The sequence below is a fragment of the Chaetodon auriga genome, chromosome 17 (assembly GCF_051107435.1).
Source record: "Chaetodon auriga isolate fChaAug3 chromosome 17, fChaAug3.hap1, whole genome shotgun sequence".
Lineage (NCBI taxonomy): Eukaryota > Metazoa > Chordata > Actinopteri > Chaetodontiformes > Chaetodontidae > Chaetodon > Chaetodon auriga.
Genome location: NC_135090.1, coordinates 19,775,393 through 19,801,960, shown reverse-complemented (window position 1 = coordinate 19,801,960; position 26,568 = coordinate 19,775,393). Strand labels below are relative to the sequence as shown.

Sequence of the window (26,568 nt, the reverse complement as noted above, 5' to 3'; positions counted from 1 at the left end):
TCCAATAAATCTGCTTTCTGTCTTTAAAGTCAGATGTTGAGACTGTTTTGAAAGGTACTAAGCTCTAATCTGCTTCTTGTTGTGCAGGGTGCCGTTCAGGCTGGTCACGTCAAAGTGCCGCCGGGTCACCACCCCCTCGATGTGGAGAAGGAGTGGGGTCGTCTGCACGTCGCGATCCTGGAGCGAGAGCGTCTCCTCAGGACAGAATTTGAGAGGCAAGCGGGCCATGATCTGAAAACCTCATCACATGCTCTGTTACCAAAGCAAACTTGACCATTTTTGAAAACTGTCCAGAAAAATCACAGGATATTAAGAAAGAAAAAAAAAAAATCTGGAATGAATCATCGCACTGTGTGACCATGAGGATGACTCATTTCCTAATGATGAAGTCTACTTTGTAATCAAACTGAGTTGGCTTTGTGGGATGGGAAGTAAAAATCATATTAGGGCAAACACATGACAGCCATGCCATCGCAACGGCGACTCCCTCACAATAATATGGTCCATTGGAGAGATAAAGTTTTTCTTTCATCACAAGACTGGCAGGGCGTAGCTTTTGATTTCAGTTCTTCAAGGACTTGAGCAAAGCTCTGCAGAGAGTTTTGAAAAATATCATCTGTACTTTAGCGGAGCACTATCATGGCTTTCATGCATCAGGGATACGAGTTAAGGTTTTTATTCCGCCGGAAGACGGAGTGAGTGTTTCGTTTTTTTTCACTTTTTAGTCTTAATAGTTTAGATTTATGTCATCGGGAAGTTGTTTTGCTTTAGTTTATCACATCAGAAATAGCAAAAAAGTACCCTTGAGGCTATCTTCACTGCTTTTTGACCTTTGACCTCCCCCCTCTCCCTCTGCAGGCTGGAGCGACTTCAGAGGGTCGTCAGTAAGGTCCAGATGGAGTCGGGGGTGTGTGAGGAGCAGCTCAACCAGGTGGAGACTCTGCTGCAGACGGTGAGGCGCCACTTAAAGATCATTTAAAGACCGGATGGTTATCATTTGATCAGAAAGCATCGGGGCCAGGTGAGGCGCTGTAACGTGTTCTGTCTGCCTGTGGCAGGATGTGAGGATGCTGAGCTCAGGGAAACCTGCTCAGCACTCGGCAGAGATGGAGGCTGACCTGGAGAAGGCGGAGGGGATGATCCGCTTCCTCTTCAACGACGTTCAGCTGCTCAAAGATGGACGCCACCTCCAAGCTGAGCAGATGTATCGCAGGTGCAAAACGAATCAAACTCACAGCTAATGATTGTTTTCATTATCATTTTATCTTTAAGTCTTTTTTATTAATTAATGGTTAATTCAGTAAAATTCTTGTTTTGTCCAACCAACAGTTTTTTGAGAAGTTGGAGCCAGTGAATATTTGGCATTTCTTCTTGATTATTTAAACAATTAGCTGATTACAAAATCCTGATTTATTTCCGGTCGAACGCGTCATCACATCAGCACTAACTGATGTTCTGATTCTGGCTCCAGAGTGTATCGTCTGCACGAGAGGCTGGTGAACCTCCGCTCCGAGTACAACCTGCGCCTCAAGTCAGGTGTGACCGCCACCCAGATCCCCATGACCCAGATCCACACCGCCCAGGTCCTGCAGCAGGCTCCCATGAGGGTGCGGCCCGAGCTGGATGAAGTCACCATGCGTTACATCCACGATCTGCTGGGCTGGGTGGAGGAGAACCAGCGCCGGGTGGACGACGGGGAGTGGGGCTCCGACCTGCCCACCGTCGAGTCCCAGCTGGGCAGCCACCGCGGCCTGCACCAGTCTGTGGAGGAGTTCCGCTCCAAGATCGAGAGGGCAAAGGCTGATGAGGTACAAACAGTTGACATGGAGCAGAAATTTTATACTGAAAGGAATATTTGGCTTTTGGCAGAAGCATGAAGGCCTCATTTTCTGTGATGAACATCTCTGTTTTTCATTTATTACCATGAATTCTTGCTTCGCTGACCTGTTTCTTTTTGCCTCTCTGATCTAGAGTCAGATCTCACCTGCCAGTAAAGCTGCCTACCGTGACTACCTGGGAAGACTGGAGCTGCAGTACGGCAAACTGCTGGTACGTTACAAAACACCAAAACAGAAAAACCTGACTCAACAGATTTATTTTTTAAGTTTTGCACGAAGTAGAGACCACGCTGCTGCAACATAAATCTTAAAAATGCATTGTGACATCTTGTCATCTTCTCCTTCGCAGAACGCCTCCAAGGCCCGCCTGCAGTACCTGGACCAGCTTCACGCCTTCGTCATTGCAGCCACCAAAGAGCTGATGTGGCTGAACGACAAAGAGGAAGAGGAGGTCAACTACGACTGGAGTGAACGAAACACCAACATGGCAGCCAAGAAAGAAAACTACTCGGTAGAGTTAACGGCGTGATGTTCTGATAAGGTCTCGGCCACAGCGCTTTGTCGTGGTGATGGTGGTGATGTGACTCTGGTTGTTTCTGGGCTGCAGGGTTTGATGAGGGAGTTGGAGCTCAGGGAGAAGAAGATGAGCACTGTCCAGGCCACAGGAGACAAACTGCTGAGGGATGGACACCCAGCCAGGAAGACGATAGAGGTAAGACTATTTAAAATGACAACTGCAGTCTGTAAACACCACATCAGACTGCAGAGATCAGTCCACCTTTTCCTCCCTCCTCAGGCCTTCACTGCAGCTCTGCAGACTCAGTGGAGCTGGATCCTCCAGCTGTGCTGCTGCATCGAAACCCACCTGAAAGAAAACACCGCCTACTTCCAGGTACGTGCACGTTATCAAAGCGCAGTCTGCCGTCTTCCGTCTTCTCTGCTGCCCTTTTGGTTCAGAACTCTTAAACAACGCTTCATCTCAACTTCTCCTCTTTCCTCCTCGTGCAGTTCTTCTGTGACGTGAAGGAGGCCGAGGAGAGGATCAAAAAGATGCAAGACACGATGAAGAGGAAGTACACCTGCGACCGCTCCATCACAGTCACACGGCTGGAAGATCTACTGCAGGACGCAGCTGTAGGTTTATTCACTGTTCATCTGTTAAGAGTACAACTTGTTCTGATGCAACATCGGATGACTTAAAGCTGCATGAGCCGCGTCTGCTGCAGCTAAGTGTTTCGTATGTGAAGCTTAACGATAAGAATTACGCTTGGAAACCGTAAAACATCATTTTTGAGTATTTAGATTAAATCCTGTGTTCTTCACAGGATGAGAAAGAGCAGCTGGCTGAGTTCAAAACTCACCTGGAGGGCCTGAAGCGAAGGGCCAAGACCATCGTCCAGCTGAAACCACGTAACCCCGCCACGCCTATAAAGGGCAAACTGCCCATCCAGGCCGTCTGCGACTTCAAACAGATGGAGGTAGGCGTCAAATGTTTTCAAATCTCATTATTTCTGTTAAATCTGTTGGAGTCCAACATTTTCAAAGCCCTCTGGTGAAAATAATTCCCGGGTTAGACGTGAAAATATTTAGGCTCCACAGGCTGGTTTCCTCGCTGCCTGATGCCGGCCCTCCGTCTTCCTCCTCTCAAAATATTTTCACATCTAACTCGGTGATTTAAGCTGGTGGTGATTGTTAGGACAGTGGGAAAACAAACGGAGAAGGTTTTGGTGAGTTTCATTTTGTTTCTGTTGAGTTTTAATGAAGTGTGTTTTTACGGTGGTAAAATTACTGTTTGTGTAAATGGAGTCTGGGGGCTGAAACAAAGAGGGGTAAACCTGTTTGGATCCTTTCTATAACATTGTCAAACATTTAAAGTAACAACCTGAGCATCTTTAGTGCACGTACATTGACTGTGTGCTGACTGCAGCGCTCTCATTCCCCATTAGTCACTTGGAAATCTTCCAGGAAACATGTTTTTTTTTTTTTTTTTTAACAGAACCTCTGTGTTAAATATTGTTAAATCTGCCAAATTCTCAATGGAATATCAAGCAGCTCAAAAGCTGTTCACAGCTTTGAGTTCACTTTTCGTAAAGTGAGATCATTTCTTTGTAGACACCACTAAATTACAGGTGTGTCCAGTCCTACATGTAGCCAGCTGACCTGTCAGACATGAGCATCTGTGTTTATCTTCCTCCAGATTACAGTGCACAGAGGAGACGAGTGCGCTCTGATGAACAACTCGCAGCCCTACAAATGGAGGGTGCTGAATGACAAAGGAAGCGAGGCGTCCGTGCCATCGATCTGCTTCCTGGTCACACCCACCAATAAGGACGCTGTGAACAGTGTTGCAGGGTGAGTGAAGAGTTGCTCCAGAGAGTCTTAAAATAGTTCAAATCCAAATTCACATGTGCTAATTTCCACTCGGCCTCCTCAGACTGGATGGAAACCTCCAGAGGCTGCAGACGATGTGGCAGACGATGTTTGTGGACATGAAGAGCCTGCTGTCCTGGCAGTATCTGATGAGAGACATCCACATCATCAAAACCTGGAACGTCACCATGGTAGAGACACACTGGAACAGAGGAACGCTAATGGAATATCAATATATCAGATTTTATCAAGCAGGAACACTTTAACCTACAAATACCAAAACACAGTCATTTTAGTTGCTGCATTAATATCTGCAGCATTTAACCTTAATGTGTAAACAGATCAGATTAGCCAATGACAGTAAATGCTTCTTTTTTTTTGTTAAAGGACAAAAGATTTTTGAATTTTGGCCTGTTTTCATAACATTTAACATCTGCTTTCCTTTCCGTCGTTCACCCACACCCGTGCAGTTTAAGACCCTGAGGGTGGAGGAGTACCGGCTGGCGCTGAGGAACCTGGAGATGCACTACCAGGACTTCCTGAGAGACAGCCAGGACTCCCAGATGTTCGGGGCCGAGGACCGAATGCAGGTGGAGTCCAACTACAACGGTGCCAACCAGCACTACAACACCATGGTCAGCTCTGCAGAGCAAGGTGTGTACCTGCTCATATCTCACGTTCCACTGTGGCTTCTTTCATCACCTCCCAAACAGAAAGCAGCTGCTAATCAAGTTTAAGTTGGACAGAACGTTTTCTCATTGAATCATTGCTCAGACGTTTGTGTTGACATTCAGTCATGGTCATTTGTGTGTAAGCTGACTGTTGGATTCACGTTGCAGGCTATGTGCCACCCAGGGCAGGTAAGGTGCTTCGGTTACAGCGTCAGAGCTTGTGATTGGCTGAACTGGACTGTGTGTGTTGTGTGTGTGTGTCATGTTTCATTCATTAACTCCATCAGCTTCATCATCCCCACTGGTTTTGGTGTTCCCCCTCACTTCACTCATCATTGCATTCTTGTCTCTGTGCATGTGATTAATGCCAGCTGATTTCCAATCGTCAGTCAATCAATCAACTGATACATGAACCGCTGTGACGGATAATCAACATGGAACCAATCAAGCATGAAGCAGTGAATTTATTGTGTGCAACAGAAGTTTATTAATATTTTTTCAACATTATTTGAAATACAAAGTACAAAAATACTGCACCAAGATACAAATGATTCTACAAAATGTCCCTGTTCAGTAACACCTATCCTCTAACTAATACGGGTATGCCACCTTTGTATGCAGATGTTTGATATTACATGCTGTCCTGCACACGATGCAAAATCTGACTTGAACTAACAACCAGCCCATTTATCCCGAGTTTGTGTTCTCTGCAAAATAATAACATCTCTACGTTTTCTTCAATCCAACCAGGAGAGCAGGACGAGTCGGTGTGCAGGACCTACCTGACGCAGATCAAGGACCTTCGTCTGAGGCTGGAGGGCTGCGAGAATCGAACGGTGACGCGCCTCCGGCAGCCTGTGGACAAGGAGCCACTCAAAGCCTGCGCCATGAAGACTGCAGAGCAAATGGTAACGACATGAGGAGGAGTTTAAAGTGTTCCTAGCATGCAACATTTGTGGCATAGCAGTGCTTCATTCAGGTGCACTGTACTTATGTGTTTAAAGCTCAGGTAACATTTCCCTCTCAATTTGATTTTCCTGCCACGACATCTGCTGAACCAGCTCCTCTTTTCAATGACAGAAAGTCCAGTCCGAGTTGGAGGGCTTAAAGAAAGACCTGAACTCCATCAGTGAGAAGACGGAGGAGGTTCTGGCGTCTCCTCAGCAGTCCAGCTCGGCCCCGATGCTGCGCTCCGAACTGGACGTCACTCTGAAGAAGATGGACCACGTCTACGGCCTGTCCTCCGTCTACCTGGACAAGTGAGGTTTTAGGACTCTCTGAGCGCCTTCTGATGAACCTCCAGCTGTTATTGTGCTTTTTATAAAGTGTAAATCTGCGCGGTTTCAGGCTGAAGACCATAGATGTTGTGATCAGAAACACTAAAGACGCAGAGGACACGCTGAAGAATTATGAGACTCGTCTGCGGGACGTTAGCAAAGTGCCAGCTGAGGAGAAGGAGGTGGAGGAGCAGCGTAGTCAGCTGAAGGTATTCCTCTTTTTGCTAACAGTTCATACCTACAATCAGTGTGTTTTATTTTTTGCTATGAAGGAACCTTTAGCCTGTTGCCTGATGACTTTGCTCTTTCGTCTCACAGTCCATGCATGCCGAAGCAGAGGCCGACCAGGTGGTGTTTGACCGCCTGCAGGACGAGCTGAGGAGGGCGACGGCCATCAACGACAAGATGACGAGGATCCACAGCGAGCGTGACGCTGAGCTGGAGCATTACCGTCAGCTGGTCAACAGCCTCCTGGATCGCTGGCAGGCCGTGTTCGCTCAGATCGACCTGAGGCAGCGCGAGCTCGACCTCCTCGGGCGCCACATGAGCTCCTACCGCGGAAGCTACGAGTGGCTGATCCGCTGGCTCGGAGAGGCGAGGCAGAGGCAGGAGAAGATTCAAGCTGTGCCCATCAGCAACAGCAAGGCTCTCAAGGAGCAGCTGGCAGAGGAGAAGGTACGGTAGAAGAAGGATAATCTGTGTGGGGGTAAAGGGAGGAAAAGCCACGGTGCCCCCTAGTGGTCACTCTGGTGGTACAGCTGTAGCAGGAGTGCACTGAATTCTCGTGAAAAGATAAACTTTATTAATCCTATGCTGAGGAAATTAAATTGTTACAGCCAGCAAAGAACAAAAGAGACAGAGAAGCATCCAAGTGAAAGTGAAAATGTAAAAAAACCATTTTGATTCGTGACATATTGTCTGTTTTGATGTTCTCATTTACAGAAACTCCTGGAAGAGATTGAGAACAACAAGGACAGGATTGAAAACTGCCAGAAAAATGCAAAGGCGTACATTGATTCAGTCAAGGTTTGTGGTTATAATCAACTTTACGACAACGGGAAGTTTAATTTCTGGCTTTATTTAACATTATTTCCTTTTCTTTTTTAGGATTACGAGCTCCAGATTTTGACTTACAAAGCCCTCCAGGATCCCATTGCATCTCCTTTGAAGAAACCCAAAATGGAGTGTGCATCTGATAATATCATTCAGGAGGTAGGTTTTAAAAGCATGTGACCAGCTCTGGTGGTGGATTCTGCTTCCTGTTTTATCACCGCTGTGATGCCTTGAACCGAATCGTGGGAGCTGATAGAAAATGTGTTTTTAACGTTAAGTAAATATTAACTCCTCTGTGCGTTTATTACAGTATGTTACTCTGAGAACCCGCTACAGTGAACTGATGACTCTCACCAGCCAGTACATTAAGTTCATCACGGAGACGCAGCGTCGCCTGGAGGATGACGAGGTAATTACACACAAACTGAAGAGCAGCAGCAGGTTTCTGTTGAAAACCCACTAACACAAACAAACCTACAGCTACCTGTTAACTGACTGATGTATGGGAAATCTTTTGTCATCAGTAGCTTCAAAAGTGTTGGCACGAAAAACTCTGTTTCTCTGAGCCTAATCCTGTTGAGATTACAGTACAGTGGTGAAGCAAATGGTTTCATCCAAGTGTTTCAGACATCACATCCCCACTGCAGTATACGTCTCTCATTCCCCTACACTGTGTATTTAGTCAAATCATGTCACATAATCTGCACATTAGACTCTGAATTCAGTCACGTTTTCCAACTGCTTGACTGCTTTGATTTAGTATTTGCTTCTTTATTTCCTCTTGAAATCACCCACACTTGTGATTTGAAGGCTTCGGTTTGGCTACCTGCCTTCTCAGATACTCTTTTCAATCTTACCTTTACTTTCTCCCTTTTCTTCTTTTCTAACTTTCTATTGTGTTTGATCCTTTTGACCTGCTCGCCAGTGCTTTGTCATGACGAATATTAATCACACGCTTAAGAGATGAATTAACCCCAAAGCACCAGGTATTTAAAAAAGACCCTCTCAGTTCATGTCATTCCTGTCTACATCAGACCCTTGTCTGCAGTGAAGGGGAGGTTCAGGGTGTTTTGGAGACCTTTCATAATTGAGCCTTTTCATAGTTAAGTTCTCAGTTCATTGAGAACTGAGCAGCAGCTTCCTGTGAGCACTTTTTGCTTTGCTTTTTAATTCAATTTTCAAGGAACTGTATGTTTTTCTATTCTAGTCTCAATATGATAATGTGAAATACGAGTATTTATACTTTTTTAAAGGACTTGAAGGATTTTTGACAATACTATTCAGAGCTGCAACTAATAGTTATTTTCATTATCGAGTAATCTGCTGATTTTTTAAATTAATCTATTAGTCTTTTAATCTATGAAACGTCAATAAATTGCAACATCACAGAATCGAGGGTAATGTGTTCAAATGTTTTGTTTTCTTTAACCAAAAGTCCAAACCCCAAAGATACTCACTTTAAAATAATATATAACAGAGAAAAGCAGCAAATCATATCATTTAAGAAGCTGGAATCAGAAACTATTTGACATTTTTCACTATTTTTGCAGGTGAAATGACTAAAAAAAATGAATCAAAGTTGTTACCAATTATTTTGCGGTGCTGTTTTTCCCCCTGCTGATCTGCAGAAGCAAATAAAAACAGGATGCTGGTTCCAATGTACCAGACATAACTGTGTCCTAAACCACAGCTTAATCAGAGATCAATATGAAAGGTTTCTAAAGTTTTGGACCTCCCTTTTAGGTGTCACTCACCTGTACAATTACACACGACGCATCGCCCATTCTTACTAAAGAGACGAGCTCGTCTCTTGATGTTGTCAGATTTACTGCACCTTGATCTTGGATTTCTAGTCTTGTCACTTCCATTTTAATCCAAGAGGACTTCTGTGTTACATCAAGTCATGCTGTGTTTGCTGCATCACTATGCTCTCTTCATAGTGAGGGTATTCTGGTTGAATTCTGACTTGCTGTGACACAATTTCATGTCATCCTTTTTATTTAAAATGATCGGGCTGTTAAAGGTATCGTTCCCACTGTGGTTCGCGCTTTGCATGCTGCTTATTATTTATTCCCTGCCTATTTCCTCAAAGTTACTTTACACATTTTACAAAAAGCTGCTTCATTTTGAGAACGTAAGAGGCACAACTCTCAACATCAAATGGTGACTGAATTATTCAACAATGTTCTTTTAGAAATCCAAATATTAAATATGTAAGTGGAAATATACACTTACAACATACTTATCATACCTTGACAATACTTCTACTAAGTTTGCTGTTATCAACCGATCGAGCCGTATTACACAGATTAAACACTGGTCAATTAAAATACCTCAGCTGCATGAAAGTACAGTGTAGTGTCGTGCTGTGTTGTGAAGTAAAGTGTCATTCTGTGTGCCATACATTCAATAAACACGACAAGCATTTCCCAATACAGTATCTCCCCTGTAGTTAAAATAACTGCCTATTTGTTGTAGTTTATTAGCTGTAACATATTCTCATGTATTTACATTTTCATGTACCTACATGTTTTAGAACTGCTTTCATAATGGAGTTTTATTTTGTAGTCTAACACCTTTGACATTCTCTCAATTCCCTTTACTCCCTCTTTACTTCTACTAATACAGAAAGCTTCTGAGAAACTTAAAGAAGAGGAGAGGAGAAGGATGGCAGAGATACAAGCTGAGTTAGATAAACAGAAACAGCTGGCTGAGGCTCATGCTAAATCTGTGGCCAAAGCAGAACAAGAGGCCCAAGAGCTGAAGCTGAAGATGAAAGAGGAAGCCAGCAAGAGGCAAGATGTTGCTGTGGACTCAGAGAAACAGAAGCAGAACATACAGCAGGAGCTGCATCATCTGAAGAGTCTGTCTGAGCAGGAGATCAAGTCCAAGAATCAGCAGCTGGAAGAGGCGTTAATGAGTCGTACCAAAATTGAGGAGGAAATCCACATAATTAGAGTCCAGTTAGAGACGACAATAAAACAAAAGGCCACAGCTGAGACTGAGTTACAGACTCTCAGAAACAAGGCTGATGAGGCTGAGAAGCTCAGGAAAGGTGCTCAGGAGGAGGCAGAAAGGCTTCGCAAGCAGGTGTCTGAAGAGACTCAGAAAAAGAAAAACGCAGAAGATGAGCTGAAACGTAAATCTGAGGCAGAAAAAGAGGCTGCCAAGCAGAAGCAGAAAGCAATGGATGAGCTGCAGAAATTCAAAATGCAAGCTGAAGAGGCTGAGAGGCGCATGAAACAGGCGGAGGAGGAGAAACTGAGGCAGATCAAGGTAGTAGAAGAAGTGGCACAAAAGTCTGCTGTCACACAGCTGCAAACCCAAACCGTGTCTTTCACCGAGAAGGCAACAAAACTGGAGGAATCCCTCAAGAAAGAGCAGGGTACTGTCCTTCAGTTGCAGGAGGAAGCCGAAAAACTCAGGAAACAACAGGAGGAAGCTAACAAAGCCAGGGAGCAAGCAGAGAAAGAGCTTGAAACATGGAGACAGAAAGCCAATGAGGCTCTCCGCTTGAGGCTACAAGCTGAAGAGGAAGCTCAAAAGAAGAGCCAGGCTCAAGAGGAAGCAGAGAGGCAGAAAGTTGAGGCCGAGCGCGATGCCAAGAAAAGGGCTAAAGCTGAAGAAGCTGCTCACAAACAGAAGGAGAACGCAGAGAAAGAGCTGGAAAAACAGAGGAAATTTGCAGAACAAATTGCCCAACAAAAGCTGTCTGCGGAACAGGAATGCATACGACTGAAGTCTGACTTTGATCATGCCGAACAACAGAGGGGCCTGTTGGATAATGAGCTCCAGCGGCTGAAAAATGAGGTGAATGCTGCTGAAAACCAAAGGAAACAACTGGAAGATGAGCTGGCTAAAGTCAGAAGTGAAATGGACGCTCTTCTGCAGATGAAGACTGAAGCTGAGAAACAGACGCTGTCGACCACAGAAAAGAGCAAGCAGCTCCTTGAGTCTGAAGCGCTGAAAATGAAACAACTCGCCGAGGAAGCAACTAGACTGAGATCAGTTGCTGAAGAGGCGAAGAAGCACAGGCAGATCGCAGAGGATGAGGCGGCCCAGCAGAGAGCTGAGGCTGAAAAGATACTTAAAGAAAAACTGGCTGCTATCAACGAGGCAACTCGTCTGAAGACCGAAGCTGAGATCGCTCTGAAAGCTAAAGAAGCAGAAAATGAGAGGCTGAAAAGACAAGCTGAGGATGAAGCTTATCAGAGAAAGCTGCTGGAGGATCAAGCTGCTCAGCACAAACAAGACATAGAAGAGAAGATCACACATCTGAAGAGCTCATCTGATTCTGAGTTACAGAGACAAAAAAACATGGTGGAAGAAACTCTGAGGCAAAAGAAGGTGGTTGAAGAAGAAATTCACATCATTAAGATCAACTTTGAGAAAGCATCAAAAGGCAAGTCGGATTTGGAGGTGGAATTAAAGAAACTGAAGGGGATTGCAGACGAGACGCAGAAGAGCAAACTCAAAGCTGAAGAAGAGGCTGAGAAACTGAAAAAGCTTGTTGCAGAGGAGGAGAAGAAAAGAAAAGAGTCTGAGGAGAAGGTGAAGAGGATCACTGCAGCAGAGGAAGAGGCAGCTCGACAGTGCAAAGCCGCTCAGGAGGAAGTTGAACGCCTCAAAAAGAAAGCTGCCGAAGCAAATAAACAGAAAGACAAGGCTGCGAAAGAGGCAGAAAAGCAGGTTCTTCTGGCCAAAGACGCAGCACAGAGATGCAGTGCTGCAGAGCAGAAGGCCCAAGATGTTCTCAGTAAGAATAAAGAGGACATTCTCGCTCAGGAAAAGCTGAAAGATGAGTTTGAAAATGCTAAGAAACTTGCACAAGCAGCCGAGAAGGCCAAAGAGAAAGCAGAGAAAGAGGCCGCCCTGCTCCGTCAAAAAGCGGAGGAGGCTGAAAAACAGAAAAAGGCTGCAGAGGATGAAGCTGCAAAACAGGCCAAAGCTCAGAAAGATGCAGAGAGACTGAAGAAAGAAGCAGAGGAGGAGGCCTCCAAGCGAGCGGCAGCCGAGGCAGCAGCTCTAAAGCAGAAAAAGCAGGCTGATGCAGAGATGGCCAAGCACAAAAAAGAAGCAGAACAAGCACTGAAGCAGAAATCTCAGGTTGAGAAGGAACTTACCGTGGTTAAACTGCAGCTGGATGAGACTGATAAGCAGAAAGCTGTGTTGGATGAGGAGCTTCAGCGAGTTAAAGGTGAAGTAAATGATGCCATCAAGCAAAAGGCACAAGTGGAAGATGAGCTGTCCAAAGTTAAGATCCAGATGGATGAGCTCCTGAAACTTAAGCTTCAGATTGAGAAAGAAAACCGCCGCCTCATGCAGAAAGACAAAGATAGTACACAGAAATTACTCGCAGAGGAAGCAGAGAAAATGAAGAGCCTGGCAGAAGAGGCAGCGAGACTTAGCGTCGAAGCCGAGGAAGCAGCCAGACAGCGACAGATCGCTGAGTCTGACTTGGCTGAACAGAGGTCACTTGCAGAGAAAATGCTAAAGGAGAAAATGCAGGCCATCCAAGAGGCTACAAAACTGAAAGCTGAAGCAGAGGAGCTCCAGAAACAGAAAAACCAGGCACAGGAAAAGGCTAAAAAACTACAGGAGGACAAACAACAGATCCAGCAGCGCCTGGATAAGGAGACAGAGGGCTTCCAAAAATCATTAGAGGCTGAGCGCAAGAGGCAGCTTGAAGTTTCAGCTGAAGCAGAGAAACTGAAATTGAGGGTGAAAGAGCTCAGTGACGCTCAGGCCAAAGCCGAACAGGAGGCTAAGAAATTCAAGAAACAAGCCGATGAAGCAAAACTGCGTCTTCAAGAGACAGAAAAACAAACCACAGAAACCATTGTGCAAAAGCTGGAGACACAGAGGCTACAGAGCACCAGAGAGGCTGATGATTTGAAGGAAGCCATGGCTCACCTTGAAAAGGAGAAGGAGAAACTGAGAAAAGAGGCAGAGGATCTCCAGAAGAAATCTAAAGAGGTATTTCGACATGAATTAACATTGTCAGTCAGTTCACACATCCCTTGCAATTAACATAATCCTGTTAAAGACACTAACTACTGTATGTGTGAAAACATGTAACATTTCATGTAAATTGCAGAGATTTAAAGTAACATTCAGCAATTTACATGAAAATACTATACTGCAGAGTTAAAATGATCACTAGTAAAACACTGACTTTGGGAAATATTCTCATTCACATTCTTGCCAAGAAAAGATAACAAAAGATTGATATCTGTCTCATGTCTGTGTGCTACATATGACGCTACTGTGAGGAGACTGTTAGCTTAGGGAACCGCAAACAGGAAAGAGCAGCTAGCCTGGCTCTGTCCAGTTAGTGAGTTTTACTGATGCTGGCAGTTGATTTTGTTGCCTTTTGACAGAGCCAGATGCTGGCTGTAGCTTTAGACAGCATACAGTCATGAGTGTGGCGTCAATCCTTTCATATAACTCTCAGCAAGAACATGTATTTCCAAATTTATTCAACTGTAACTTAAAACATCCCTTTATGTTACATGTAGTAATGACTCGTATTTAATTGACATTTTACTGATTTTTTTTCTTCTTTTTCTCCACAAATAGATGGCAAATGCCCAACAAGAACAAATTGAGCAACAAAAGGCCATTCTCCAGCAGTCCTTCCTCACAGAGAAGGAACTGCTGCTGAAAAGAGAAAAGGCTGTCGAAGATGAGAAAAACAAGCTTCAGAAACAGTTTGAGGATGAAGTGAACAAGGCCAAAGCTCTCAAAGATGAACAAGAACGTCAGCGGAAGCTAATGGAAGAGGAGAAGAAGAAACTTCAGGCCATTATGGATGAAGCTGTAAAGAAACAACAGGGGGCAGAAGCAGAGATGATCAACAAGCAGAAAGAAATGGAAGTGCTGGAAAAGAAACGGCTCGAACAAGAAAAACTCCTGGGAGAGGAAAACAAAAAGCTCAGAGAGAAACTTCAGAGTCTTGAGGTTGCCTCCAAGCAGGGAGCATCCAAAATGAAGGAAATTCAAGTCCAGACTGATGAAGTGCCTGAGGAGCAGTTAGTTGCCATGACAATGGTGGGAACAACAAAGAAGGTTTTCAATGGCTCTGTTGAAGTGGATACAGTGAAGAAAGGTGAAGAATCACCGTTAGCGTTTGACGGAATTAGAGAGAAAGTTCCTGCTGCAAGGCTTCTTGACATTGGTGTCCTGACCAAAAAGGAATTTGACAAATTGAAAAAGGGCAAAGTCTCTGTGCAAGAACTCGGAAAGACTGATAAAGTTAAATCATGTCTTAAAGGTCAGAACTGTGTTGGAGGTGTCTTGACTCCATCCAAGGAGAAAATGAGCATTTATCAGGCTATGATAGAGAACAAGATTACTCCTAACGCTGCCACAATGCTCCTGGAAGCTCAAGCAGCTTCCGGTTACATTGTAGACCCAGTGAAAAACAAACTCCTCTCCGTAGATGAGGCCGTTAAAGAGGAGTTAATAGGCCCTGAGCTCCATGACAAGATGCTCTCTGCAGAGCGAGCAGCCACTGGCTTCAAAGATCCCTATACTGGAGCCAAAATCTCTCTCTTCGAAGCCATGAAGAAGGGACTGATTGAAAAGGAGCCGGCCACCAAATTCCTTGACGCACAGCTTGCAACAGGTGGCATCATTGACCCCATCAATAGCCATAGAGCACCACTTCAGACTGCCTACAAGCAGGGTCAGTTCGATGCAGACATGAACAAGAAACTCACTGATCCAAGTGATGATTGCAAATTATTCATTGACCCCAGCACTCAAGAGCAACTCACTTACAAACAGTTACTGGAGAAATGCACCCAGGATGCAGAAACAGGACTGCTGATTTTACCAGTAACAGAACAAGCTGCTCAAGGCAAGAGAACATACACAGATCTGGAGACTAAAGAAGTGTTCAGTAAATCAACCGTTGATGTGCCTTTTGGAAGGTTTAAAGGCAAAATTGTCACCATTTGGGAAGTCATAAATTCAGAATATTTCAATGAAGACCAAAGAAGGGAATTGATTCGCCAGTACAAGACAGGCAAGATCACAGTAGAGAAGATAATTAAAATTGTCATCACTGTTGTGGAAGACAAGGAGAAGAATAATGGAAATATGTTTAATGGCTTGAAGGCTCCAGTCTCTGCCAGTGAACTGTTAGAGTCGAAGATCATAAACAAAGACTTGTTCAACAAGTTGAGTAATGGCAAAATAACAGTTAAAGAGATCTCTGAGATGGAGCCTGTGAAGAAGGCACTACAAGGAACACCAAGCATTGCAGGACTGTTGAACGAACCAACCAAGGAGAAAATGTCTTTCTATCAAGCTATGAAGAAAGAATTACTTTCACCAGAAACTGTGGTGAACCTTCTTGAAGCGCAAGCAGCAACTGGGTTTGTAATTGATCCTGTCAAAAATGAGAGGGTCCCTGTCGATGAAGCTGTTAAGTCTGGTCTTGTGGGGCCAGAACTGCATGAACGACTTCTGTCTGCAGAGAGAGCCGTCAGTGGCTACAGTGATCCATACACAGGAAAGAACGTGTCTCTGTTTGAAGCCATGAACAAAGGCCTTATTAAGAAAGACCACGGCATTCGTCTGCTTGAGGCACAACTCTCAACAGGTGGAATTATTGACCCCTTTAAAAGCTATCGCATCCCACATGAGATTGCCTGCAAGCGTGGATATTTTGATGAGGAAATCAGTAAGACCTTGAACAAAAACACAGATGACACAAAGGTCTTTTATGATCCTAACTCACAAGAGGATTCAACCTATGCTCAGCTCTTGAATAAATGTATCACAGACAAAGACACTGGACTCCCATTGCTTCCTCTTTCAAAGAAGGCTGCAAAGCCAAAAGGAGACAAACAGATTACAGAGGCTAAGACAAAAGAGGCTCTGAACCAGACAACTATGGAGCTGGAGTATGGCCCTTTCAAAGGAAGAAAAGTCACTATTTGGGAGATAATACACTCTGAATACATCACTGAGGAACAAAGAATAGAGCTGATTCGCCAGTACAGAATTGGGCAGGTGACAATTGAAAAGTTGATAAAAATTGTGATAACAATGGTCGACGAAAAAGAGGACAAAACAAAGGAAGAGGCCTGTTTTGAAGGCCTTCGGGCACCAGTCACTGCCCGCTCTTTGCTTGATTCCAACATCATTGATAAGGCTACATTTGACCAACTCCAGCAGGGTAAGAAGACACCTAAAGAAGTTAGTGAAACTGATAAGGTACAGAAGTACTTGCAGGGCACAGACCGCATTGATGGTATCACCATGGGAGATTCAAATGAGAAGTTAAGCATATATCAAGCAATGAAAAAGAATGTTTTGCAACAGAACACTGGACTTGCACTACTTGAGGCCCAAGCTGGAACTGGTTTCATAACTGATCCGGTCAAAAATCTGAAATACTCTGTGGATGATGCTGTGAAGGATGGAGTTGTCGGCCCTGAACTTCACGAGAAACTTCTCTCAGCTGAAAAAGCAGTGACAGGATACAAAGATCCGTATACAGGCAATAAGATTTCTCTATTCCAAGCCATGAAGAAAGAGCTGGTTCTGAGGGAGCATGCTATTCCTCTCCTTGAGGCTCAGTTTACTACAGGAGGGATCATTGATCCAGTCAGCAGCCATCGTGTTCCCAATGATGTGGCCATTCAGCGTGGCTATTTCAGTAAGCAAATGTCCAAGTCCTTCAATGAACCCTCAGGTGACGTCAAAGGCTTCACCAATCCCAACACCAATGAAAGTGTTACTTACAAGCAGTTGGTGGAGAAAAGTGTGAGAGATCCAAACTCTGGTCTGTGCTACCTGCCTCTGTCAAAGGTCGAAGCTCCTGCTCCTGTTGAGAAATCCTATCAGTACACAGAGGAGCAAGCCCAAGCAGATCTAGCCGACACTCAAATGGAGATCCCTCACAAGAACTTTGCAGGAAAGACTATGACCATTTGGGAAGTCATGAACTCAAATATGCTTCCAGTAGAGGAGAGACGCCGCCTCATGGAGCAGTATCGCTTGGGACAAATCACAAAGGAAAGAATGCTAATCATCATCATTGAAATCATTGAACAAAGGGAGACTCTAAAGGCAGAGCAGAGTATGTCATGTGATGTAATCAGACGAAGAGTTACTATTGAGGAGCTATACAGCGCTCGAATTATTGACTTGCACACGTACAACCTCCTGAAACAAGAAAAGATGACTGTTCGGGAGGTAATGGAGATGCCATCAGTAAGACAGTACTTATTTGGCACTGGTTGCATTGCTGGAATCATGTCAGACAGTCCTCCAAAGATCAGCATTTACCAGGCTATGAAGAGCGGACTGATTAAGCCTGAAGTTGCTCTGAATCTCCTTGAAGCCCAAGCAGCAACAGGATTCATGATTGATCCAGTGAAAGATGAACTTCTAACAGTTGATGAAGCTGTGCGCAAGGGGCTTGTGGGCCCTGAGCTTCATGACAAACTTCTCTCTGCAGAAAGAGCAGTTACAGGTTACAAGGATCCATACAGTGGAAAAGTGATTTCTCTCTTCCAGGCAATGAAAAAAGACCTTGTTCCTGAGGATTATGCCTTGAGGCTTTTGGAAGCCCAGAATGCCACTGGTGGATTAATGGATCCTGAGTACTACTTCCGCCTCCCCACTGATGTTGCCATGCAGCGTGGATACATCAACAATGAGACACTTGACAGACTGTCTGAGCCTACTGGGGATGTGCGAGGTTACATTGATCCAACGACAGATGAAAAACAGTCCTATGCCCAGCTACTGAAAAGATGCAGAGTTGATAAAGAAAGTGGTTTGCGGCTACTTTCATTGTCAGATAGAAGACTTCTCTTCAAGGGTCTCAGAAAGCAAATCACTGTGGATGAGCTGCTTCGTTCACAGATTATCAACCAAAAGACATACAACGAACTCACTGAAGGTTCCATTACAGTGGAGGAGGTCAGCAGAGACCTTAAGAAATACCTTGAGGGTACCAGCTGTATTGCTGGTGTGTATGTAGAATCCAGCAAAGACCGTCTGTCTATTTACCAAGCAATGAAGAAGAACATGATCAGACCAGGGACTGCCTTTGAGCTCCTTGAGGCTCAAGCTGCCACAGGATATGTAATTGATCCTATAAAGAACCTGAAGCTAAATGTTAGTGAAGCTGTTAAGATGGGTGTTGTTGGCCCAGAGTTTAAAGATAAACTCCATTCAGCTGAAAGAGCTGTCACTGGCTACAAGGACCCTTATTCTGGCAAGGTCATCTCACTGTTCCAGGCCATGAAAAAGGGCCTCATTCTGAAAGACCACGGCATCCGTCTGCTTGAGGCTCAAATTGCCACTGGTGGAATCATTGATCCACAGGAGAGCCATCGCTTGCCAGTTGAAACAGCATATGAACGTGGCCTCTTTGATCAGGAAATGAATGAAATCCTCACTGACCCATCTGATGACACAAAGGGCTTCTTTGACCCCAATACGGAGGAAAATCTCACCTACCTGCAGCTGATGGAGAGATGTATGATAGACCCAGAAACAGGCCTTGCACTTCTTCTGCTGAAAGAAAAGAAGCGTGAGAGGAAGACATCATCCAAGTCTTCTGTTCGCAAACGTAGGGTCGTTATCGTCGACCCAGAGACGGGCAAAGAGATGTCTGTGTATGAGGCGTACCAGAAAGGGCTCATTGACCACCAGACCTATCTTGAGCTAGCAGAGCAGGAATGTGAATGGGAGGAAATTACCATCACCTCATCTGATGGAGTTGTGAAGTCCATGATCATTGACAGAAGGTCTGGTCGGCAGTATGACATTGATGATGCAATCTCGAGGGGCCTGATTGACAAGTCAGCTCTGGATCAGTACCGTGCAGGATCTCTGTCCATCACAGAGTTTGCAGACATGCTGTCTGGAAACATGAGTGGTGTCAGATCACGTTCATCCTCCTTTGGCTCCTCTTCTTCTTACCCCATGAGCCCAATACCCTCTATAAAAACACCAGCAACTACATGGAATGACCCAACAGAGGAAACTGGCCCTGTGGCTGGAATCTTAGACACAGAAACACTTGAGAAGGTGTCCGTGACAGAAGCCATACACAGAAACCTTGTGGACAATATAACAGGTCAAAGGCTGCTGGAAGCACAGGCCTGCACAGGAGGTATTATCGACCCAAATACAGGAGAGAAATTCTCTGTTACAGATGCGATGAACAAAGGACTTGTGGATAAGATCATGGTGGACCGCATCAGTCTAGCCCAGAAGGCCTGCAATGGATTCGAGGATCCCAGAACCAAAACCAAAATGTCAGCGGCTCAAGCTCTAAAGAAAGGCTGGCTCTACTATGAGGCTGGGCAGCGATTCCTTGAGGTGCAGTATCTCACTGGTGGTTTAATTGAACCAGATGCTACCAGCAGAGTCTCCATAGATGAGGCTGTGAAGAAGGGCACCTTAGATGCACGCACTGCACAGAAGTTAAGAGATGTTAGTGCATACTCAAAATACCTCACATGCCCTAAAACCAAGCTTAAAATCTCTTACAAGGACGCTATGGAGAGAAGCATGATAGAGGAGGGGACTGGTCTGCGACTACTTGAAGCATCATCTCAATCAAGCAAAGGTCTCTACAGTCCCTATAGCATGAGCGGGTCAGGCTCTGCTACTGGGTCACGGTCTGGTTCAAGAAGTGGTTCCAGGTCAGGCTCCAGAAGAGGCAGCTTTGACGCCACAGGATCAAGCTTCACAACAACCTTCTCTTCCTCTTCCTACAGTTCACCAACCTATGGCCGCCGATACTGATGAGTTTGAAAGTTACAGAATGATTTTCTAAGGGAAGGATACACTATAAAACCACAGTGTTCACCAGATGCCTAATTCTCAGTGGAATAAGGACTACCTTTATTCTGCTCTGCATGTGGTTGTTACAGGACTTTTAATATTTAATTTTATACAAGTTGAATCATTTTGTTTATTGTATATTTCACATTTAGTTTTAGTTATGTTAAAGCTATCTTATCAGACTTTCTGATAACTGTACTGTAAACAGCATATGCAAGAGCTGTTTATTATTTCCAATATCTATCACAAACGTTTCAAGCGTACGTGATATTCTTTTGTTTTTTTAAAGTTTAATATCATAAGCATTTACTGTTCCACAAGAAAGATTCTATTTACAATATTATGTGTGTTACACTATAACCGAAACCGTTCATTACCATTAGTCTGCTTGTTAAGGAGAACCAAATTGGGTGTACAAACAAAAGTTTCTGTACATGTGTATATTTCTGAATTTTCTGAATATAACAAAGTTAGCTAAAGCGAGATAAATACCACTCTGCAGAGCAGAATAAGAAGTCTCCCGAACGCTAAGAGTGTCTGCTTTAAGAATGCCAAGCTTCAAGATCTTTTCTCTCCAGGGCTACACTGCCGCATACTCTGCCAGTACATGCTTCATTCCCACTGTCTGTCATAAAACCTGGGACTTACAGCAACATGCTAACCTTGTAAAACGAACTTCAAGAGCAAGATCCCACAAATGGAAGGATTATGTAGTCTATTATAACTATTAACACCATCTGACAGTTCTCGACTCTACCCATCCAACCATGACCAACACATGCAAGTCCCTGCCTTTCTGGACACTTTAAAAAGGTACGTTAAAAGATTTACATTCAATTACTTCACAATTTAGTGAATTTTCCTGTTATGTTTGTGTAATTTAGTGTCTGTTAGGTCCTACAGTGTAAAGTTCCTGCTCAATGTTGAATTTTTCTCTTTTCAGATATTGCCTTCATGGTTCTTCTTGTCTCCAGCGCTCTGCTCAGATGTCTTCCAAACCCTGTGACATTGATTTGGACTATGACCTTCACTGTAATCAATGGTTTTATGCAACAGAAACACACTTGCTCATCCGATGTTACATCCGATGTTACATCAGATTCTTTTGATGGTGGACCATTTTGAAACTGGCATTTAATCTTATCTCATTTAAAGGCCTAAACCATGCTTTGTAAGTGCCTGCAAAATACTCTTGAACACTTAGACGAGATGTTGAGTATTATAAGACGGTGCAGTGGTTACACTGCAGATTCACTGATGCATGACTTAAGTGTAATGTGACCCATAATGGTATGATTACTGTGATCAGGTAAGCCTTTTTACAGTCCACCTACAGTATGTCACAGTCTAACTTTGAAGTTCATTTCATTGTCAAAAATGATTGAAAAGATTTCCACTATTTGAATATTTTTCCTTCACAGACAAGTGATGTATGTATTGTATTTTGATGATTATGTTGAGCACTGTTGCTAAAAGCCATTAACATTTCTTTGGGAAAGATCTTCAAGCTTTGCCACCAAACCCAGTATTTGTATTTTCCACCACATATACTTGTGTGTTTTTTTTTATTCTCCTTTGTAAAGCAACACATTCAATCTATATCGTTTTATTTTCATACTCTATATTTCTGCTTTGCATGATTTACTAACATTTAAAAGGTGCAAAACTGAAATAGATGTAACCATTAAAGCATTTGTTTTATTAGTATGTTTCAAAAGGTTTGAAGGATGTATTTTAATGAGGGTTGTCAAGCCTTGGTTAAAATGGTGTATTTATAATAAAATGGTGACAATGAGTTTTATTGTAACACCTTACGCAATGTAAATAAACATGGAAATGAAAAGTTTTCTGTCTAGATTATTTGTACTTTTGACAAATTGTATTGGCTTTAAATCTAGTGAAAATTGGTCTTCTAGATTATATCAGACAGCAGGTTATTTTGAATTAACTTGGGTTACTAAAGACAAACTTGGGGTGTTTTTTTTTACCTTGTAGAGCTAGACTCATTAAAGGGGAAAAAAACTATCTTACAGTGTCGAATATGGGGGACTGATTGCAAGAGTCATAGTAGTTATAATGTTCAGTTAGCTATGACATATATATGTGTGTGTGTGTGTGTGTGAGAGTGAATTAAAGCCCTGCACAACAAATAGCATTATCTAAGAATGGCTCTCCTTTTTCAGTCTCGATTATTGATAATTGTGAGTTAATTATTGTTTCTGTGCAATTACAGCCATTTTAGCTTTGAAGCACTATGTTTCCTTGCATTATTTCACCATCAGCAAAGATGCTACCTTCAAAGCTTACCTGTATTGGGATTCTGTATTTGGCAGCACATATTCAGGCACAGAGGAAACCATGTCTGTCTCTGTTGATGAGTGTCTGCCTCAGTCCCTCAGACCTGGCAGTAGAAGACTGACATCTAGTGGCTGTGCAGTCCAACTTCACCCAGACAGCCTGTAAACACACACAGCAGCACAGGTGTATGTGCCAGCATGACGCCAATGAGCAGTGGTGGAATAAGTGTTCAGACTTAAGTAAAGGTTGTAATGCAATTTAATGAAAATGCAACCTTATAATTAGTAGTACTAATAAAAGTACAGAAGTATTGGCAAATTTACTCAAAGTATTAAAAGTAAAAGTACTCATTAGGCAGAATAGAGTCTGTCAGTAGATCACCTTATATACTGTATTATTAAAATGGTCTTTTATAGCTGATGTGTTACTGTGTAAGCAGTAATTGAATGCTGACTTACAGGTAGTCGAGGTGGAGGTTTTTTATTAAATGTGGAGCAGATTATTATAAGTAGTGAAACAAAAACCATATTAGACTGAAATGAAGAAACTGCTTCCAAGATGCCACTGTTTTCAATGATATACTGTTAACCTGCAGTCCTCACTCAGCCGTGCCGTTGACCACCAACTGCATTCAACAGGGGTGACTTCTACTAACACACTGAAACCTACGGAGATAGAAATCTGTTCAAAATAAACGCAAAAAGTGTGATCAACAAGTGTTTTACTATCCACACGCAAACACCAATCATGATTTGAATGAATGCAAAAAGAATATTTCCAATATTTACAGCTTTGCTTGGGAACTGGAAAAAATCTACACTTGTGGGTCGAAGGACAAGTTTCATATACCTCTGTAATTCATTCAAATGATGATTTCCAAACAGAAACGAGATGTGTTTGTGTGTGGACAGTAAAATATTTGTGATTATACTTTCTGAGTTTGGTTTTGATAGACACCTTCCCATCACCTATTCTGGGTCTGAATCTGCACAGCAACCTGCCCCTCAGGCCTAAACTCGACCAGCCAATCCAATCAGAGGCAGAGCAGAAGTATAAATCAAATCTAATGCGGGTAAGAAAAAAAATATATATACACAGTAAAATGATTCTTGATTGGTCTCCTATTTGTCCCCAAGGACCAATAATGTCCTCAATGCCAGTTTCCCACGCCTGAAATGTTACATTTTAAACAAAGTTCAGACTGGGTCACGGCCCCCACACATGTGAGGAGGGGGCATCTTTATTACTCAGGCGGTTCATACCTGATCATAGCCGGGTCAAAGAGCATTTTTAGTCCTAAAACAACTGGCTGGCACCATGTCCTTATCCAAACCCGGGCGACCACGAGAGCTGAAATGCAGCCGGTGCCGACACCATGGAGTCATCGTCCCGCTGAAGGGCCACATGCGGTACTGTCCCTTTCTGGGATGCAACTGCTGGAAGTGCTATCTCAACACCCAGCGGGCACGGACCGCGGCCCTCATGCGAGGTCTGAAGAAAGGCCAAGATAAGGAGCAGCGACCCTGCGCCCACACCGGTGTCATCGCGGTGAAACCAGCGGCCGAGCGGTCCACCAGCACCTCGGCCGCGGACGGAGACGCTCACCAGGCGGCCACATCTGCACCAATGATTCCCCCCGCGGAAGACGGCCCGGTGCGTGCCGCCTTCACCGCCCAGCGCCCGCTTGACCTCCGGAGGACCCCCGCCGCGAGAGGAGAGGCTGTGCCTGCTCTGGACAGCGGAAAGGCGATGCTCTTAGCTTCCAGTGAGGAAGACTCGTGTCCAGCTTTAAGTAAGTTAACGTTATATTATTCAAATTAACTAATTATAATATGTTTGAGATGTGGACCTCAGTGGATCGAAACAGCTCCAAGTTAGCTACGCCGACAAACTTTAGACAAATATTTACATTTAGCAGAACTGTTATGACTTAATGCAGCTAACTTTATAAGATAAGATAAGATAAGATAAGATAAGCTAAGCTAAGATAAGATAGGACTTCATTGATCCCACACCGGGGAAATTTAGTACTAGAATTTAGCACAAGATGGTCCACATAGGGCAGAAAAGAAATAAATGGCTGACGGGACATATGAACCTTATGTTGCCTTCTTGAGCGGGGATGTGAGTAAAACCACACCATTTTGTATTTTCTGTGTAATTGAGCAGTTTGGTAATTTGCAGTTAAATATTAAACTTTATCGAGGCCGGATTCACACAGCATGAGACGAAATAACTGCGCTTTATTTAAAGAAAAAACTCCAAAGGCCGAACGTTCAGTGTGGATGAGCGGCCATGTATCTGGCACGCGACACCTGCAGATCGATCGAACGGAACAGCGCGTGCTGCAAGCTGCGCAGCTGGCACAGGACGCGCGCGCACGCACGCGATAGTGTTGGCGGAGAGTGGCGCGATAAAGGAGCAAGCGTTTGCGGCATAAAGTCTTTTTTTGTTATTATTTCGTTATTTTTAAATAAGTGTCTGTTAATCACATGCTGTCATTACATGTTCAAAACTTAAGTCTTTTTTCTATAGTAATTATTCATAATTATGTCTGTCTAATAATATAAGAATTTAATATAATATTTGGCATCACAAGTCAGGCATTGGGTGCAGCTCATTTTAGTGTGTGTGTGTGTGTGTGTGTGTGTATATATATATATATATACATATACATATATATTTTATTTTTTTACTTTTTAATTTTTTACTGTTGCTGTCATAACAAGTACATTTCCCAAGCGTGGGATCAATAGTCTTATCTGATATATAAAAACCTGATATTTAATATAATTAAAATATAACTGAATATTTTAAGGTGAAACAATTGCTTTAATATCTGATTAGGTTATCAACTGAAAATTAATCAGTACCTATGATAAACATTAATTGTAAAAGAAAGCTATCACTAAACATCCTCTGGGTATCGCCTCTTAAATGTGATGATTCGCTGCTTTACTTTGTCATAAGACTTTATTGATCCAACACCGGGGAAATTCAGTCGTTACAGCCAGCAAGTATTAGAAAGAGCAAAAACATAAAGGGGCATAAAGGGGTCAAAATTTAAGTGTATTTCTAGTATATCTGATCATTAAATTGTTTGGGGTTTTGGACGATTGTATTTTTCCTTCATATACAAAACATTTAACAATTGATGAATGAATAATGAAAGCAATCATTCGTTACAGCCCTGATAATCATGCATATATTTTTTGCCAAGATTGAATTAAGGCTTGAATGTAAATGGTTGGAGGTCTGGAAGTCTGGAACTACATAAATGAATCTTAAAGATGATTTTAATGTTCAGATGTAGTGTATAATGTCTCATCTTTCTTTTCAGATGCCCCTTACTTCGGTACATCTGGCCAGACTCCACCTCTGCCTGTCATTCACGTTCCATTTAGGGTGTCAGGTCATCCGCCCAGCAGCTACACACCATGTCCTAGCCTCCTGCTCAACATGCCCTGGTATCCACCTGCACCTGCTGGGTTTTACAACAGTGGCTTCTGTAGACCCCTAATGCTGCCCCACCTCCATGCAGATGCTGTGTATCACCCACCCCTACCAGAGCCTCCACCTCCGGCTGTAAGTGACTTCTCTCTGAGGCCAGGTGTACTGAAAAAACTCACTGCTAAACTGTGACCCAGTAAAAATGTATTTGTTCAATGTGTCAGGACTGCTGGAAGGTCTTCTTCACTCTCCAACCACACCCACTCCCTGAGCCCGTCCAAGACAAGCGGACATCAGCGCCGTCCCTTCAGCCTCCTCCGCCCACCATAGACTTGAGAGACCTGGATTAAAGCACCGTGAGCAAGATAACAAGAGGACCTAGATTAGAAGAACTGAGCTTTTACCTCCAGGTTTTCCCTTTGAAGGTTGAGAGGATTTCAGTCATTTCTTCTGTTCAGAATGCGTTTTCTGTGCCAACCTGCTGGTGGTTTTGTAGTCTTGTTCAGACGACTGCTGGCAGGATCGTTTCTGCACACTGTTGGTTGTTAATATATTAATGCAGACTCAAGTTGTGGCCTTGTTGATGAAAGTTTGATCAAAGCAAAGCATGTCTAATTATTTGGTATCTATAGTTTTGGAATTATAATAAACTCAATTTGATTGCAGTTGTTTTTACATCAATAAATCAGTTTAAAAAGCAATGCTAACTATTTACAAAGCAGCACTGTGTAGCACTGTGCTGGTGGACTTACATGAGAGTTGGCATGTTATTTTTGTATTGCCATTGTGTTG

At 43.5% G+C, this 26,568-nt stretch overlaps 2 protein-coding genes across 22 annotated transcripts in view; both read left to right on the top strand.

Annotated features, from left to right (window-relative positions):
* The window catches only part of pleca (plectin a), a 94,041-nt gene extending 72,167 nt beyond the window's left edge, over positions 1-21,874 (top strand). For 16 of the 21 annotated variants that reach the window (XM_076753936.1, XM_076753937.1, XM_076753935.1 and 13 more), the window contains 24 exons: positions 88-215; positions 859-952; positions 1,059-1,213; positions 1,472-1,808; positions 1,972-2,049; positions 2,188-2,349; positions 2,446-2,550; positions 2,635-2,730; positions 2,847-2,972; positions 3,164-3,316; positions 4,036-4,190; positions 4,273-4,399; positions 4,679-4,862; positions 5,048-5,068; positions 5,630-5,787; positions 5,960-6,138; positions 6,227-6,365; positions 6,475-6,831; positions 7,099-7,182; positions 7,264-7,368; positions 7,520-7,618; positions 9,838-13,185; positions 13,789-20,841; positions 20,972-21,874. In XM_076753936.1, coding sequence (XP_076610051.1) covers positions 88-215; positions 859-952; positions 1,059-1,213; positions 1,472-1,808; positions 1,972-2,049; positions 2,188-2,349; positions 2,446-2,550; positions 2,635-2,730; positions 2,847-2,972; positions 3,164-3,316; positions 4,036-4,190; positions 4,273-4,399; positions 4,679-4,862; positions 5,048-5,068; positions 5,630-5,787; positions 5,960-6,138; positions 6,227-6,365; positions 6,475-6,831; positions 7,099-7,182; positions 7,264-7,368; positions 7,520-7,618; positions 9,838-13,185; positions 13,789-19,989 — 12,591 coding nt within the window. In that variant the 3' untranslated portion in view covers positions 19,990-20,841; positions 20,972-21,874. The remainder of the gene's footprint in view (positions 1-87; positions 216-858; positions 953-1,058; positions 1,214-1,471; positions 1,809-1,971; positions 2,050-2,187; positions 2,350-2,445; positions 2,551-2,634; positions 2,731-2,846; positions 2,973-3,163; positions 3,317-4,035; positions 4,191-4,272; positions 4,400-4,678; positions 4,863-5,047; positions 5,069-5,629; positions 5,788-5,959; positions 6,139-6,226; positions 6,366-6,474; positions 6,832-7,098; positions 7,183-7,263; positions 7,369-7,519; positions 7,619-9,837; positions 13,186-13,788; positions 20,842-20,971) is intronic. The other 5 variants (XM_076753933.1, XM_076753950.1, XM_076753930.1 and 2 more) reach the window with 1 other exon arrangement.
* Positions 21,875-23,643: 1,769 nt separating this feature from the next.
* On the top strand, positions 23,644-26,126 carry LOC143335293 (uncharacterized). The gene is made up of 3 exons (XM_076754592.1): positions 23,644-24,118; positions 25,667-25,911; positions 26,001-26,126. Exons 1-3 carry the CDS (start codon positions 23,644-23,646, stop codon positions 26,124-26,126), a joined length of 846 nt encoding a protein of 281 aa, XP_076610707.1.
* The last annotated feature ends 442 nt before the right edge of the window (positions 26,127-26,568 follow it).